General features: G+C 25.3%; 2 protein-coding genes across 3 annotated transcripts in view; one reads left to right on the top strand and one right to left on the bottom strand.

Annotated features, from left to right (window-relative positions):
- Nucleotides 1-16,686, bottom strand: part of LOC107440675 (NADH dehydrogenase (ubiquinone) B15 subunit) — a 123,070-nt gene that overhangs the window by 18,912 nt on the left and 87,472 nt on the right. The gene's annotated exons all lie outside the window — the stretch shown is intronic.
- The window catches only part of LOC107440674 (N-terminal kinase-like protein yata), a 30,177-nt gene that overhangs the window by 5,908 nt on the left and 7,583 nt on the right, over nt 1-16,686 (top strand). For both annotated transcript variants that reach the window (XM_043053293.2, XM_043053292.2), the window contains exons 6-16: nt 307-397; nt 472-627; nt 3,722-3,880; nt 3,963-4,070; nt 5,821-5,934; nt 7,469-7,561; nt 8,875-8,937; nt 10,592-10,780; nt 12,461-12,536; nt 14,025-14,177; nt 16,257-16,339. In XM_043053293.2, coding sequence (XP_042909227.1) covers nt 307-397; nt 472-627; nt 3,722-3,880; nt 3,963-4,070; nt 5,821-5,934; nt 7,469-7,561; nt 8,875-8,937; nt 10,592-10,780; nt 12,461-12,536; nt 14,025-14,177; nt 16,257-16,339 — 1,285 coding nt within the window. The remainder of the gene's footprint in view (nt 1-306; nt 398-471; nt 628-3,721; nt 3,881-3,962; nt 4,071-5,820; nt 5,935-7,468; nt 7,562-8,874; nt 8,938-10,591; nt 10,781-12,460; nt 12,537-14,024; nt 14,178-16,256; nt 16,340-16,686) is intronic.

The raw sequence follows: 16,686 nt of genomic DNA, 5'->3' as shown, positions 1-16,686 counted from the left end.
ACTTTCCCCTAAAACACATTAACATGAATATTTAACGTTTAATAAGGAGTTTTTCTTTTTGATTTAATAATATCGTTTATGTATATTTTATAAAAGTTTTATGACCTCTTCTAATTTAAGCACCCTATAGAAAGCATGAATCTCCTAATAAAATAAAAATAGCTTCATTGGAGGACAAGATTCATTTTTATTTTATATTGATTGACATCTGTTGAATTATATTTAGTTTAATTAATTATTACTTACTGCCCTTAATTATTACTTTATTTTTTAAAAAATTAAAGGATTTATTTATATTACTTTTAGGGCTTGTGATAGCTGGGGTTTTGGTTGTTTGATCTGGGAAGTTTTTAATAGTAGATTAAGCAAAATCTCCTCTCTGAAAAATACAGGAAAAGTAAGTTTTTCTCTTAGTTCTTACTCAAATTCTTTTATGTTTAATTTATACTCAATTCTATTTATTTTCTGCAGATTCCTAATAATCTGTGCCCTTTTTACTGTGAACTTGTTTGTGCTAATCCAGATTCTCGACCAAGTTCCTCAACTTTTTTGAAGAAAGCTTCCAAAGCAAAAGGATATTTTAAAAACAAATTTGTGGATACCATGCTCTTCTTAAGAGAAATACATGTATGTATGTTCATTTTCTTATGTTACAAAATTTCTTCTACTTTGAAGTTTTAATAAATGGTTCCCAAAAAGTAAAACTAGTTATTAAAATTAATATATCAGTATTGAAGAAACTATCTAGCAATATACAAGGTGTTAATATAAGTTATATCTCAATTTAATTGAATTTATCTCTTCAATACATGAAATTTGCCTACTACATAGATCACTATGATGTATTAAGGGACCTATGCAACAGGCAAATTATATTATTTGTATTTTTTTCATTGTTAGATGCTGTAGAATTACAACATTTCTCCCTTGTTATTTGGGCCCAAAATAGGACTTGGCAGTAAATTTAGCAAGTTTGCCTTTTGGCTTAGTGACATTTGACATTCTTAGAAAAAATTTAGTTAAAATGTATAAGTGAAATACATTTTTATAAATAAACATAATTAGGTTTATCATGTTTATTATATTTGTTTTAGTTTTTTAATAAGTTATGATTACTAACAAATATTCAATCATTTCTTTAACATTATCATGTTACTTAATAAATTATAATTATTAGTTATTTCAATAATTATGTTTCTTTTCATTTTATGAATTAGGAAATTAATTTTATAAATTGAGGCTTAAAATTTTGTTGATGTTTCTTGCCATAACTTGAAATTAAACTATTTACCTATTTACTACTTAACTGACTAACTATGGACTAAGGTTTGCCGCTTTTTCTAATTATGCCATTTTTCTTTGAAGTGGACTTTTTCTACTGTTATTGTTTGTGATATCTCATATTGTCATATATATTTAAAATTTAATTTCTCAAAAACTATTTAAACGATTTGATACAGATTTTGCCATTTAAAATTGCATTCTTCAGCATAGTGAAAGAAAATTATTTTACCTTACAATTTAATATTGTTTTCACTATTAAAAGAAATAATAGCAAATAATAATTTAAAATTATTTCTTTGTGTGAAATTATCTTTGGATAAACATATTTTATTATTGTGTGTAAAAATGTTTAGAGTCACTTAAAAAGTTCTTCTTGAAATATAGCGAAATACATAAATTATAAAATTAATATTAATGGAGCTACTTCTCCCTCATTTTTTGAGGGTCAAAAATGCAAATCTTATGTAAAAAGGTATGTTTATTCAAAGAAAATATATGTTTGTATCTGATAAAAATTGCAGACACTTATTAATCAGCATATTTAGGTAAGGCCCTCGACCCAGTAAGATTGAGTTTAAATATGTGAAAATCCAATTATTAAATCAAAATGTAATCAGGATGTTCTCTTTCTTTTTCTCCACTGTACACTGATATAGAATGGTAATTTAGTAATATAATAACTGACAATTATAGCCAATATAAATAACTTACTAAATGTTATATACACAGTTCCTTTCCAAATTAATAGACAATATAAGATTCTATGTGGAATCTTAATTATCAGGTGATGCTATACAGCTTTATTGTTCTTACGTGACTGAAACCAGCTTGCACTTGTTTACGTTTGTGTATCAGTTAAATAAGACGATATATTTTATAAATGTAGAATAATTATTTTATCAGGTATTATATCAATAAATTAAAATAATTTGTCCAAATTATTACGACTCACTGTAGTTTTTTAATCGTTACATATTTTGCATGAGTTTATATGCAAAGTTTTTATGTTTAGACATGCATGTAATGGGTTTTTATTCAATTCGGGAAATTTTTTATGTACTCCCTATTTGTATTTATTTTTAGCCTATAACAATGTTAATCAATATAACAATGTTAATCAATTGATACAAGAACGCAAACGGTTAGAACGGTGTAAAAGCAATAAAGTTGTATAGTATCATCTGATAATTAAGATTTTACATAGAACAGGGTTCCCATGGTCCTTAAAAACTGCTTAACTTTTATTTTGGAAAATAAGGGCCCTTAAAAGTACTTAATTTTGGTACAAGGTTTTTAAAAGTGCTTAATTTTTCAGCATAGTTGATAAGAAATTTTTCACTTCAATGTTTTAAAACGAAACGCCGTTCTTTTATTACCTAGTTCGTTCAGTATAGTTTCATTTGTTTTTCTGTTAAGAATTTTATTCCAAGATTCCAAGCACTGTAATCACTATTCATTAACTTCACTTCAGCACTGCATAACAATACATGTATGTATAGCTACTATAAGAAAAGTGCTAAAAAAGGTTGTTAATTAAACATGGTCTTCAGATGTAGTGGTTATTATTTATTCTTCTAAATTTAGAAAAATTGTCATTAAGTTAAAAACTATTCTAAACTTTAAAAAAAAAAAGGAAAAAACAAGCGAATTCGGACCTAGTTCAGATAATAAGGGTTCGGATAATCGGCACTCTACTGCATTAAGTTAAGCCCAATGAAAAAAAAAGTACCCTTTTAACTTAAACAATTTGTCAACCGAATTTTTTTTCTTTGGCGTAACTGAATATTTACCAAGATTGGCCCACAACTGAATATGTGATGCATGTCTTGTAGCAAATTATAAAAACTTGTAATAATTTTTTCAATATTTTTCCCAAATTTCTTTATTTACTCTTTTTTTTTAATATATTAAAAGAAATTGCAAATTTTAATTTCTGCACCTAGTTTTACAATTCATTTTGAATGAAATGATTAAAAAGGGAATACAGATAAGTTTCATAGATGTTGTTAATCCTTCACAATCTGAAATTTTTTTAAAAAAACTCAACCCAGGTTTGCAAAAATTGTCTGGGCCTACTTTAGCAAGCCCTGGTAAGTAATACAATTTTATCAGTACTTTCATTATATTAAAATTATTTTTTATTTTTTTATTTATTAATTTTTTTAAGAAAGTTAAATAATTTGCACTGTCACTGATGATATATATTTATTCGATGATAATAAGCAATTATACTATTTTTAAAGTCCTTAATTTTTCAAAAAACGTCCTTAATTTTTTTAAAAAAAAGTCCTTGAAAGTGCTTAATTTTTGCTTTGTTAAAAGAGTGGGAATCCTGTAGAATCTTATTGTGCGTTTAATAATTTTGCCAGGGACTGTATATTAGCTATTAAGAAATTCCTGTGGTTCTGTTAAATAAATGTTCATTTTATTTATTTAGATCAAAGACACTGAGGAAAAATTGAAATTTTTTAATAATTTATCTTCTTCACTGGATTCTTTTCCGCAAGATATATGCCTGTATAAAGTATTACCTGAACTTGTTAATGCCTTTGAATTTGGAAATGCTGGTTCTTCTGTTTTAACCCCCATGTTTAAGGTATTTGTTAATCGTATTTGTTTTGTGTTTGTTAGATTTTTTTCTATTTTGTTTTAATGGTTGCTGTGCTTAAATATTTCAGTTAGGAAAGCTATTGCCCGAGGATGAGTACCAGAAAAAAATTGTACCATGTATTGTAAAAATGTTTTCGTCTAAGGATAGAGCAACAAGGGCTAAACTTTTACAGCAGGTAAGCAAGCTGACTTTGTTTAAAGAAATGTGTTTTAAAATAAAATTTATTTGATAAGATGGAAACAGATCAGGGAAAATTCTAAGAATTTTACCACTCTGTAAATGTCAGGGAGTTTTAATAAAATGCTCTAAAAATCAGGGATAATGAATTAATTTGAGTTTCAGATACCTAAAAAGCCACAATTTTTCCCCAAAAAATATTTGGTCTTATATTTTTTTTAAGAAAGAATTTTTTTTTTCAAATCTAATAAGTATAAATGTTTTGTTACATATTTTATGTATAGACACATAGCTAGGATTCACAGCAGGGGCAGTTGGAGACAAACCCAGTTTTTGCACCCCCTTGCAATATGTCATTAAGGGGCTTTTCAGACCACTTTGAAATTATTATTTAAAATTTGAAACCCACTGCACTTGGCATTAGTTTGTTAAATTTTTTATTAAATAAGAGTTTTTCAATTAAAAATTATTTTTTGAAAATTAATCTAACTTGATATTAATAATTAAAAAAAACGACATATAAAGCAAATTACAGTAATAACAGTTCAACTTATTAGTAAATCGGATAAAATTTCAAAATAATTACGAGTCCCATAATTAGCGATTGAAAAAAGAAAAACAGTTTAGTTATTTTTTCATGAATTCAGTGCACCCAAGGGCAAATGTCCTTTATTGCCCTCTGCTAACAATGCTACTGTTTGTGTATATAAATGAGGCATAACTGATTAATTAACTGAACAATTAATAATAAGGTTTATGCAGCCAGTTACAGAAATCAGGAAAACTAACTAAAATCAATCTGGAAAATCAGGAATTTTTTTCTTTTGCATTTGTGGCAATCCTAATAATGTTTGTAAATATTAATGCGATTGATTAATATTATGCAAGCTTTAAGAAAGACATAGGCAAAGTTAAATTATTAAAAAATTATTTGTTGTCATTAAGTTATAATAACTAAATTAATAAAAGCATTATTAATAAATTACTATTAGTTTCAATGCTAGTAAATTGTTAAAAGTATCAAAATTATATTTCTTATTTGAAGTTACTTTATTTTTTAACATTTTATTAAAAAAGTATGTTGTGATTTGTTCTTTAATTTTTTTAAAATTTATTCAACACTATCTTAAATTTATTGAAAAAAGTATTGCTTAATAATCTTAAAAAAGTTGTAATAATCTACGTGTGAAAGCTATATGAAAACAGCTCAATCTTTGCTCATCTGTTGCAAAACTCTATTCAATATACTGTCGTGCAATAGCAAAATTAACATAAGTGACGAAAAATTCAAAATTCAGATTTATTAATTTGTAATTATTAATTCATTTGTATTTTAATGAAGAGTAAATTGAGCATGGACAGTCTACATAATAATGAATAGAGGAAGTTTCAAAGTTTTTATCACATGTTTCAATTGTACAATGTTTTAACCATTTGCTATACAGCAAACATATAAGCGATTTCCAAGTTTTTCCCAAATGTCTATGCTCATAATATCTAGTGAATGTTTATGCAACTACCACTACATAAGTTGTGATAAGCAAAACTTTGAACTTACTATGTATTAACGGAACTACTTACTCTTTGAACTTTCTTTCTTTGTTACTTCTCTATGTAGACTTTCTATCCAATTCATATTAAAACTTGATATATTATCACAAAGGATATAAAAAGGATATTATTATATCATAATTATGTTTCCTTAGATTATTATAATAACAAAATTAATCGCTGTTTTCTTATTATAGGTTGAACAGTTTATCGATCACATTCAGCCTTCTGTAATTAATAATCAAATATTTCCAAACATTGCCCAGGGTTTCTTAGATACCAACCCAACTATAAGAGATCAAACAATAAAGGTATTTGTTATTATTTTGTTGGTATAAATTATTAATGCATGAAATTTTGTCTTACTCATTGTAACTTTAATTGAGATATATTGTTATTTAGTATAAAATTGATCTGTGGCTTTTAAATTATTTTTTGACTTTTAAAATATCTAAATGAGTGTAAAGATTTGATAATCAAAAAAATTATTCCCTATAGATATTAGGGTGAGTTGGTTCGAATAGTAAGAAATTAATTCTTAAAATAATTTTGATTTAGATAAATTCAAAAGTTTTTTTCTCAATGACTTTGCGTCAATGAATTTTAAAAAATCAATTTATTTATTAAACTATTTACAATTTCATAAATAATTGTTCAGCCGTGTATTAATTTTATGTATTTTATTTTGGTTATAAATATATATGCATTTTAAAAATCTTGGTGAAATATACAGATTTAGTATATTCAATAGCTTGAAAAAAAATTGTTTGTGGACCATTTAATGCATTTACGTTGTTAACTTTTTTAAAAAAATTCTCTGCCACATCTTTGTCTTTGTGAAATTATAAAGGTTATTATAGTCACCAACTAATAAGAGTTGAGATATAAGACTTTGATTTAGTTGGAGAAATAAACTTTACATTTTTATAATAAAATACTCATTTTTGATTATTTGTAAGATTTTAGCAAAACACCTCAATTTTGAATAGTTAATAGTCTGGATAGTAATTATTTTAAATCAGAGCTTTCAGACTAATTTAATATGAGGTCAAAATGATCTATTTTCTACAAAATTTTAATAAAAATGCTTGTAAAGACTAATAATTTAGGCATTTTTGTTGTTCCTATTTTCCCATGAAAAATTTAAGATTTTTCACACTCGTAAAATTCCTGGCCGTTTAGCTATAATTTCTTTCTTTAATTTTTTTAAAACATAAGTTAGTATATAAATTTAATTATTATATAAATTAGTATATAAATTTAAGAAACTTAATTACAAATTTAAATTAAATATTGCTATAAAGGGTTTTGAACAAGCTGATACTAGTTGTGTTTTTAATGCAACAGTAGTGTACGAAATTTATTTATATTGAGCAAAAATTTCTTTATTCTAACAAAAATTAGCATATAAATTTAAAAAACTCTATTACAAATTTAAATCAAATGTTGCTAGAAAGGAATATGAACAAACTGATACGGGTTGTGTTTTTAATGCAACAGTAGTGTAAGAAATTTCTTTATATTGATCTTAAACTTTTATGAGTTGTTCAGTGCTTCTGTAATAAAATTATAGTGAGAACTCAATTGTTAAAACATTTTGTCCTCAACAAAGTAATTATTAAATTAAGCATAGTATATTTTATTATTCTTTTGCATTAAGTTTTCCTTTATTATACTTAAGCACAGCAAAATAACAAGTTTTTTAGTTTTACACCTTTTAAAAATAATCTGATATTTTATAGACTTTTCCAGAAAATATCCTGATTTTCATTGAAAGATGTTTCTTAGATTATTTCTTTGTCCCACAATGAAGCCGGTATTAATTTTTTGTATTTCTTTTTTAAGTGCATGATGTATTTAGCCCCTAAGCTGAACTACCAGAACTTGAATGATGAGATGTTGAAACATTTTGCTCGCCTTCAAAGCAAAGATGAACAGGTGGGGCTACAAACTTTAACTGTATTGTGAGATACATTTTATACTGTGATATAATGTCAGTGATTATTGATATTTTGCAATATATATATTAATATTTTTTAAATTTAAATACAGTACACTCTCGATTATCCATGCGCGGATTATCCGTGCACATTCCGGAGTCACACAAAAAATATAAAGTGAAACATTTTCAAGATTAAAAAAATTTGATTCATGAAGTTATAACACTACAAAATTTTTGGAAGCAATATTCGTAATTGGATTGCAGTCTATGGAATATCAGCAGCATGGTCAAAGGTAAAATCGTCTACGTTATCACAATCTTGAAGAAAGATCATACCGCTTGATGAACAATCCTCTTCAGATGTTCAAGAAAAATATAACAGTATTCTCGAGCAAGCCAAAAGAAATCTAAGGTTTCGAAATTCTTGATGAAGAAAATTTAGAAGATTGGTTTCAAAGTGATGCATGTGAGCCTGGCTTCCAGTATTTGACTGATGAAGACATCGTTATGTTGTTAAATCAAATAGTGATGATAGTANATAGGCATTTCTCTCCATTGCATTCAAATTACTATTAGTAGCCGGTGTTACGGGGGTAATTTGGTGGACACTTTAGTAATTTTTTATAATTTTTGGGTTCAAATGACAACTTTGATACTAATATCAGATGTGTATCGATATATGGCGAAGACGCATTACACATTTTTTAATAAGGAAAATTCCTAGTTTGATGTTATGCTGCAAATGTCAGTAATTTTTATATTTATTGTACTGATATTGAATAAAAGGAGTTTTCGGATTATCCGTGTTTTTCGATTGTCCGTGCGACCTGTCCCGGTGATTAATCCAGATAATCGGAAGTGCTCTGTAATTTATTTTTGCATTGCTTCAAATTTTCTTAACCTGAATGAAATTTAATATCATAGTAATATCATATTCATCATTGTTATCAAAAGCACTTGCCCTATTATGTTTCTTGATTTTCTAACATAGAATATTGCCTTCAATTTAAAATAATCTTATTGCTATGTTTAGAAAATATGAATATTTCGCTATAGATTCATATATTGTCCTGCCCTATTGAATAACCTATGTAACTCTATTTTATTAAAATATTTAACCTGATATTCAACTTGAAATGTCGTGTTTGATAGTAACAGCACATATGAAGTCAATACTATAGGATTTGAAAGAAATTATTCATGATTTGTATAGTCTGATGATAAAAAGCTAAAATATGGGAAACAATTGATTTAATTTACAACTCTCCTTTTGTTACAAAGCTTTGATTATATTTATTTTGTGATTTAGGGCGGAATTAGAACAAATACAACTGTTTGCCTTGGAAAAATTGCCTCTTATCTTCATCCACAAGTGAGTAAAGAAAAAATATTATTTTTAGAAAAATTAAAATACTCTATTTCAAAATTTTTTGAAGTTCAAGTTTCATATCTTCTGTTATTAAACTTTCACTGTATTACAATATATTTTATTCTATAATTTTGCATCACTTTTAGAAATTACTTTGCATTTAAATAAAAACAGAATGCAGCACATGTAATCAATATTATTGATATTAATTTCGTCAGCCGACCAGCCTGTGTAGGAGGCAGGGAACTGTTTATGTCTCTTATGTTTTATTAATCAGCAATTGCACTGTCAGTGCATGAATGCAAAGCATTTAAATTTGACATTTTAACATTTAAAATTCTTTGAACCAGACAGTTTCAGTTATTCCATTTGAAAAATCTTCAAGCTGAAACCTAACCTACGAATAAAATTAGTTCTACATTCCCCCCTTCAAATTCATAGATTTCGATGCAAAAAACAAACAAACTATTTCTCGTTACTATTTTATAATTTCTTAACATATTTCAAAGCGACAATTTGTCATCCATGTGTATCATTTTAGCGACATTCGTGGAACATTTGACGACAATTATAACAATGTCGCCATACTGTCGTGAGTCCTACTTATATTAAAGGTTAGGAGTTAAGAGCAAAAAAAAATAAAAATCATTTAGTTATATTTTAAACTATAATCAATATAACATCCTGTATCTCTTGCTGCTAAAATTTTTCTGAAAGTTAAATATCATTCCCGTGCATGTTATGCTATGTCACATTATGCCTCATCCTCAATGTGATTAATATTAAGTGTGCATATTAAATTTATATTATCATAAAGTTAATTCTTTAATGTAAGCATTCTATATAACCTAAATATAATTCTAGATATTCTGTAGTATTTTATGTGTTTCTTTTTTAAGTATATTTTTAGTTTAAAAAAAATGATTTATTTCAATTCCTACTATTAGTTCATACTCTCCCCATATNATCCACTCAAGTTCAAATACATTTTAGACTTTATTCAATTCCTACTATTAGTTCACACTCTCCCTATATCTTGTTCAAATTTTCAATCGTTAATAAAATACTTTTTATTCATCCACTCTAGTTCAAATACATTTTTTTAATTTTTCTTTTAGTGTATGACATTTGATGTTTCTACTTTTTCAAATATTATAATTCATTAATTAGATTCAATTAATTAGTTTTATATGGGGGGAAAATTTCTCTTATATAAGATATTTAGCAGAATATAAATTTAGGAATAAATAAAATAACTAAAATAAATATCTTGTTTGTTGTACTAAGTAGGAATTGACTTTAATTTTTATTTTATTTTTATATTACTTGTTAGTTATGTACTTTTGACAAAAATCTGCATTATTTTCTTTAAGTTTATATTGTTCCATAATACATTAAGCATTAATGTGATTAATATAAAAAAGCATTCTATGCAGCCTAGATGAAATGTAATTTAAAATCTTTAGCAAATGGTAATGGTATTTTGAAGCAAAAATGTGATCTATTATTTACATGTTTTAAACTAAAATCTGCGCAATGAACTTTATAATTTACATTGTTGCATAATACCATATTACGTGTCAATGCGATTAATATAAAGCTTGCTTATTGTCATAAAGTGTAAGTTTGTTTCAAGTATGCTATAATAATTTTACAGACAAGAAAGAAAGTTTTGATTGCCGCTTTTTTGCGAGCTTTAAGAGATCCGTTTCCACCCGCAAGAACAGCAGCTATTCTGGCTTTATCTGCTACTGAGCATTATTACAGTATTAATGATTGTGCTACCAAAGTTTTACCTGCTCTCTGTCATTTCACTGTTGATCCAGAAAAGGATATAAGGGACCAAGTAAGTAGGAAAAATGTTTGTTTTGGTTTCTAAAACTGAATCTAAAACTGAAATTCACTTAACTTTACAGTTATCATAAATTATTACATAAGTTTTACAACAGGGTTTAGTGATTGTACTTAACACTTAAGAAAAACTTATCTAGTGTTTTAAACTTCAGGCTTAGGAAACTGAAAAAAAGAAATAATTTAATTTAGGCATTTTTTTCGATACTTAGAGCAGCAGTTTCCAAAAAATTTAGGTTTCCAAGTTAGTTCCTTGAAATATAATTTTTTTTTTAAATAAGTCACCACAATTGAAACACCTAATAGGTTTGTATCCAACCTATAATTGATTAGGATATTAAATATTTATGTTGTTTTTAAGAAATTATTTGAGTAAAATTCCTATAAAAAATAGCAAATTTTAAAAAATATAATTTTTTTTCTCCAATAACAACATATTGTATAAGTTACTAAATGGGTATTGATTTACAAATGTTTGCATTAGTATTTCTCATTGAACTTTAAAATTTTAATAAAATAGCCAAATTCTAGATTAAAGAATTATTTTTCTCCGATAACCATTTTCACAGTTCATAATAGTTTTTTTTTTCTTTAGAAATCATAACTCATTTTTATTTTATTCAATTTGATTAATGCATACACCAAAAGTTACTGGACTGAAAGTCACTGCATACTTGTGAATTCAAATGCTTAACATGAAATCTAATTTTAAATCTCTTATTCATGAAACAATTAAAAATTTTATTCATCATATTAAATATTTCTAAATTATTTTGTGTTTTTTTTTGTTGGCATATTCTTACCTTCTAATAACTTTTTTTAAAAGTCAGAGTTCCCCCTTAAAAAGTTTGATCATTTAGGTTTCTGTAGCTGAAAAAATTTGGGAACTGCCAACCTGGAGGATCCTGTTTTTTTATACATTATCTTAATGTTTAAATTTAAAGAGTGTATTTTTTATTTTATGAACATTTATTTTAGAAAAATCATCGTTCCATAATTTTAGAACTAAATTTCGAACCATAAGCATTAGATTTCAAATATATTAATTATAGGTTTTTTTTCTTTGAAATCAAAAGCTAATAATAAAATAATTGTGCTACATTTTTAACTTTTTGAGAGAGAAAGTAAAGCCTCATATCAGGACTTTTTCATCATTGAACAGTTAGAAATTGTAGTTCATTAAATTTTTTAAAACTGTTTTTTTTTTGTCTTTTTGCGACACTTATATTTTTACGCAAGTAACCTTTGTAATATCACAATATTGTGTCACTGTTCAATATGCTATCAAACAAAACTGATATGAAATTAAATTCGTTGGTTCCATCAACAAATTTATTCTGCTAATTGGAATGTTCATCATTTAAAACCTCTGTAATTAGAATTTCAATTTATTATTTGAAACCTCTACTTGAAATCACAATTTTTGCAGTAATAACTGTTTCTAATTGTTTTCAATGAACAGTTTTAAAGTTTTTGTTTGGTGTTAAAACTTGTTACATACTTGATCAATGCTAATGTTTATGTTACCTGAGAATTTAAAAAAAGTTAAGTATTTTTAATTCTGTAAACTATTATTTGTTTCCTATTAATTTCTTATTAACAAGTAACAATTAAGATATCTTGTTTTCTTTGTTCTTATTTTTAAAAAATTGTTTTATAAATGTTTATTTTTTAGGCTTTTAAAGGAATTGGAGGTTTTCTTACTAAGCTGCAAAAAGTTTCAGATGATCCGAGTCTGATTGAGAAAATGGGTCTGTTAAGCTGTTTTTTTCCCCTTGATTTTTTTAACATATTTTTTTTTCATTACTCTTATTGCTTGCTCTGCAAGCAATATGCTACAGTGTTTAAGGAGAGTTATTATGTGTCTAAATTGATTGACTATGGGCATTTCAGTGTTTTTAAAATTATTTAAAAAAATATTTTTTTAAATGTAAAATTATTTTTAAAACATAAAATTACTTTTTGGAAAAAATATTTTAATCAAAAATATTAGTACAGTCTCTTAAGAATGCTTCTATGCGTTTCTTAATAAATTTTTTTTCCTCCGCATTTTAACCCTTTGTATCACCGCGTTACATATCTACAACATACATGAAAATTCAATCCTATAATGAGGTGGATTTACCTATAAAATCGAACTAAATTCAGGTAAAGAAAATATTGCAAACTCGGGGGAACCAAATCTTGGTGCAGCTACCAATATTATAATGCGTTTAGCAAGAATTGTTCCACTACATAATTGCAGGATATACAATTTTTTTACAACAATCCCCTTGATTGTATATTTGGCTAAGGAGGGATTGAAAAATGTGGTGTGAGACTTTGTTACCATAAAAACAACAATTTCAAAATTTTTCACATGAAGTTTTAAATATATTGGAATTTTTGTGCTATTTTTCACAATATTGGAGATGTTCAACAAATTCTTTTTATCAAAAAATTTTTAATTTTAAGGTCTTAATTTTTTAATTATTTTTTACACGCTTAATATGATGTATTCTAACATCCGCATAAATATTTCTTATATCAGAGTTGTTGAGTTACAAAGGGTTAAGATGAGATAGGGATTTTCTTTTAAGTTTAACACAATTTACATTTACACAAATTACATTTCAGTGTTTTTAAAATTAATTTAATGTTTATTAAAAAAATATTATTTAAACATAAAATTACTTTTAAAACATAAAATTACTTTTAAATCATAAAATTACTTTTTTGAAAAATATTTTTACCAAAAATATTGGTATAGCAATCATTTGCTATGAGTTTCTTAAATTTTTTATTCGCATTTTAAGATGAAATAGGGATTTTCTTTTAAGTTACATTTAAATTTACACTAATACATTTACGCAATTTACATTTACACAAATTATATTTCAGTGTTTTTAAAATTAATTTAATGCTTAATTAAAAAAATATTTTTTTAAACGTAAAAATAATTTTGAAGCATAAAATTACTTTTTGGAAAAAATATTCATACAGTAAATGTTTGCTATGAGTTTCTTAAAAAAAAATCACTTTTTTTAAAAAAAATTTTAAGATGAAATGGGGATTTTCTTTTAAATTTTATGCAATTTACATTTTTAATCTTATAAAAAAAATCAGGACTTTTTCAATTGTTCAATATTTTAGAATTTGTTTTGCAATGGTTTGAATAATATCTTATTAATCTTTATTAATGTCATTGCCTACATTTTATTTCATTCTAATTTTATCTATATGCAATTTATTTAATTTAGAGGCAGAGTTACAATCTACAACACCTGCTTCCATTGCTGCTTCATGGACTTCTTGGGCAGTTACATCTTTAACTGATAAATTTTATAAATCGAATGTAAAATCCCAGAACAATCCTTCTCCTCAAAGTGACACACCATCAGCAGAATCAGCTGGTATGAGATTTTTAATTTATATGTTTAAAAAGTTTTGAAATTGAACAAAACAAAGGCATTAAAACCGAACTTAGTAGCTTAGCGTTGCTTATTTGATCTATGATATATAAAATTATGTTTCAAGTAAAACAATTAAGTCTCTATAAGAGACTTAATTGTTTTACTTGAAGAAACAAGGTTTTTTATTGATAAAATGTACTGGAATATTATTATTTTAATTATGATTTTTTTATGTTTGTGTGCTTAAAAATTTCTGAAATTGAGTAAAACTAAGAAATGGGAGCCAAACTGTCAGCCTAATGTTACATATTTGATTATAGTTAATCATTTACATTTATTATGATATTATGAAATATAATATCAAGTATACAAATTTAATCTGTTATATAAAAAAAAAAGTAGATCTTTATTAATAAAATGTATTGGATTATTATTTTTTCTTTATTTTTGTGTTCAAAAAGTTTTAAAACTGAATTAAAAAAGGATATTAAAGCCAAACTAGTGAGCTTAGTGTTGTATATTTTATGTATAAATTGCGTAATTTAATTTCAAGTATAAGAATTAAATCTTTTACTAAAAAAAGTTTTTTATTAATAAAATAGACTAAAATATTATTATTATTATTTGGAATATGAGTTGAATTATTGAAATTTCAAATACATTACAAAATTATATATAACTATTTAGTTGAATCTGTATTTTTAAAGATTATAAAAGAGCTAAGTTAATCTTATTTCTAGATTTGCTTTTGTAAATAAATTCTAGATTCTCAGAAATAAGTTTGTTTTTATTTCTTTATGTTCAATCATAGAATAAATATTGACAATCATAGAATAAATATTCTAATGAAAAAATTATGGTTTTTCATGGTATTTTATGGTATATGGTTTATATGGTTAAAATTATAGTATAAAATAATTTATAATGACAGGTTTGTTGAAGAAATTTGGTTGAAGATGATGTTGTTGATTGACACATTTCCAATAGTCTATATTTTATTCCAGTGATACAGGACAGCAATTACACATTTAACACCATAAACTGCTTAAATGAAAAATCAAATATGAATTGTAAAAATATTTTATTTTTGAAACATATGGAGCTCTACAATGAATATTAGTATTAATTTTTAATATTAATCTTTACTTTACACTTTATTATATTTCTTTACTTAAAATATGCATTATGAATTGATAAATTTAAAAAGTGTCCCAGAGGGATTGTAGCTGCAAGGCTGAGCCCCATAGGACACCTTGTTCCACTAAGAAATCAAATATTTATAGCAAGTGTCATGTATATGTTAATATAATTTTCGCCAAGGCTCTTTTTTTTTTTTTTTTTTGGCCTTATGCATTTAAATGTGTTGGTGGAAAATAATAATGAATTTGTGAGAAATAATAATGAATTTTAATGAATTCAAGACATTAGCAACCATATAACAGTTTTCAAATTCTATGCTTATGTGTTAGGCAGATGTAGAGGGAATCTCAAAAAATAGATTTTATTCTGTACTCATATCAAGATTGTGGATTAGATTACAAATTATATTAATGATTTTTATTTACTGAGAAAAGGATTAAATAGGATAATAATACTGTTTTTAAATGTTGGGAAATATAGTATGCATATTTCAGCATGACAAATAAATATATATACATATATAATATAATTACACCTTAACTTATAGATTACAATTATATTACTTTTAAAATACAATGATTATTGTATTTTAAATGTAATGATTAAAAAAGTTCAAATTAGGACCATTTCTTTTAACAGAAAACTTGCTATAACTGCACTGCAATTGTTTCCCCCCTTTTTTTCTTAAGTACACCAATTTATACGACATTGTATAAATTTTTGATCTTCACTCAAACTTTGCTGACCCATTTTGCAAAAAATAGTAACTAAGTAATATTTAATGGAAGTTAACTTACTTTATACTATTTTTCAATTTTTGAGTAAATAATTTTTCTTCTTCTTTGGTCTGTTTTTGTTTTGAGATGCCATGTTAACTTAAATTAGATTAACGCTGATTCTTTGTTTTAATTTTTAACAATTTATTTGTTTCCTTTTTAGCTGAAAAATTAGAAGAACTATCAGTTAAGTCTGAAAAGACTACAAAAGATGATAATTCATGGAATGATAATTGGGGAGATGAAGTAAGTAATATCTGTTTTTATTCCTAATTCTTTTTTGATTTTGATATTTATATCAAATAAGGTTCCTCGTGATGTGTAACAATCTAGTTTAATCCACACTTTAAAGAACAAAATGAATATATATATATATATACATGCAGAAGTAAATAAAAAAATACACTGTTAACTACATATTTCTTTAAATATTAAGCATTTGTTTCATTCATAATTCACAACAAATTGCATATGAATAGTTAAAAAATATCTTTTAGCTTTTTCTATTTACATTCACTTTATGTCAGTTGTAAGCAAGAAACATAGAGATACTTGTCCTCTTATAAAAAATATTAAATTTATAAATGAATAAA

The sequence above is a fragment of the Parasteatoda tepidariorum genome, chromosome 9 (genome assembly GCF_043381705.1).
Source record: "Parasteatoda tepidariorum isolate YZ-2023 chromosome 9, CAS_Ptep_4.0, whole genome shotgun sequence".
Classification (NCBI taxonomy): Eukaryota; Metazoa; Arthropoda; class Arachnida; order Araneae; family Theridiidae; genus Parasteatoda; species Parasteatoda tepidariorum.
Note: the sequence above shows the minus strand (reverse complement) of the source record. Positions and strands in the feature narration are given on the sequence as shown.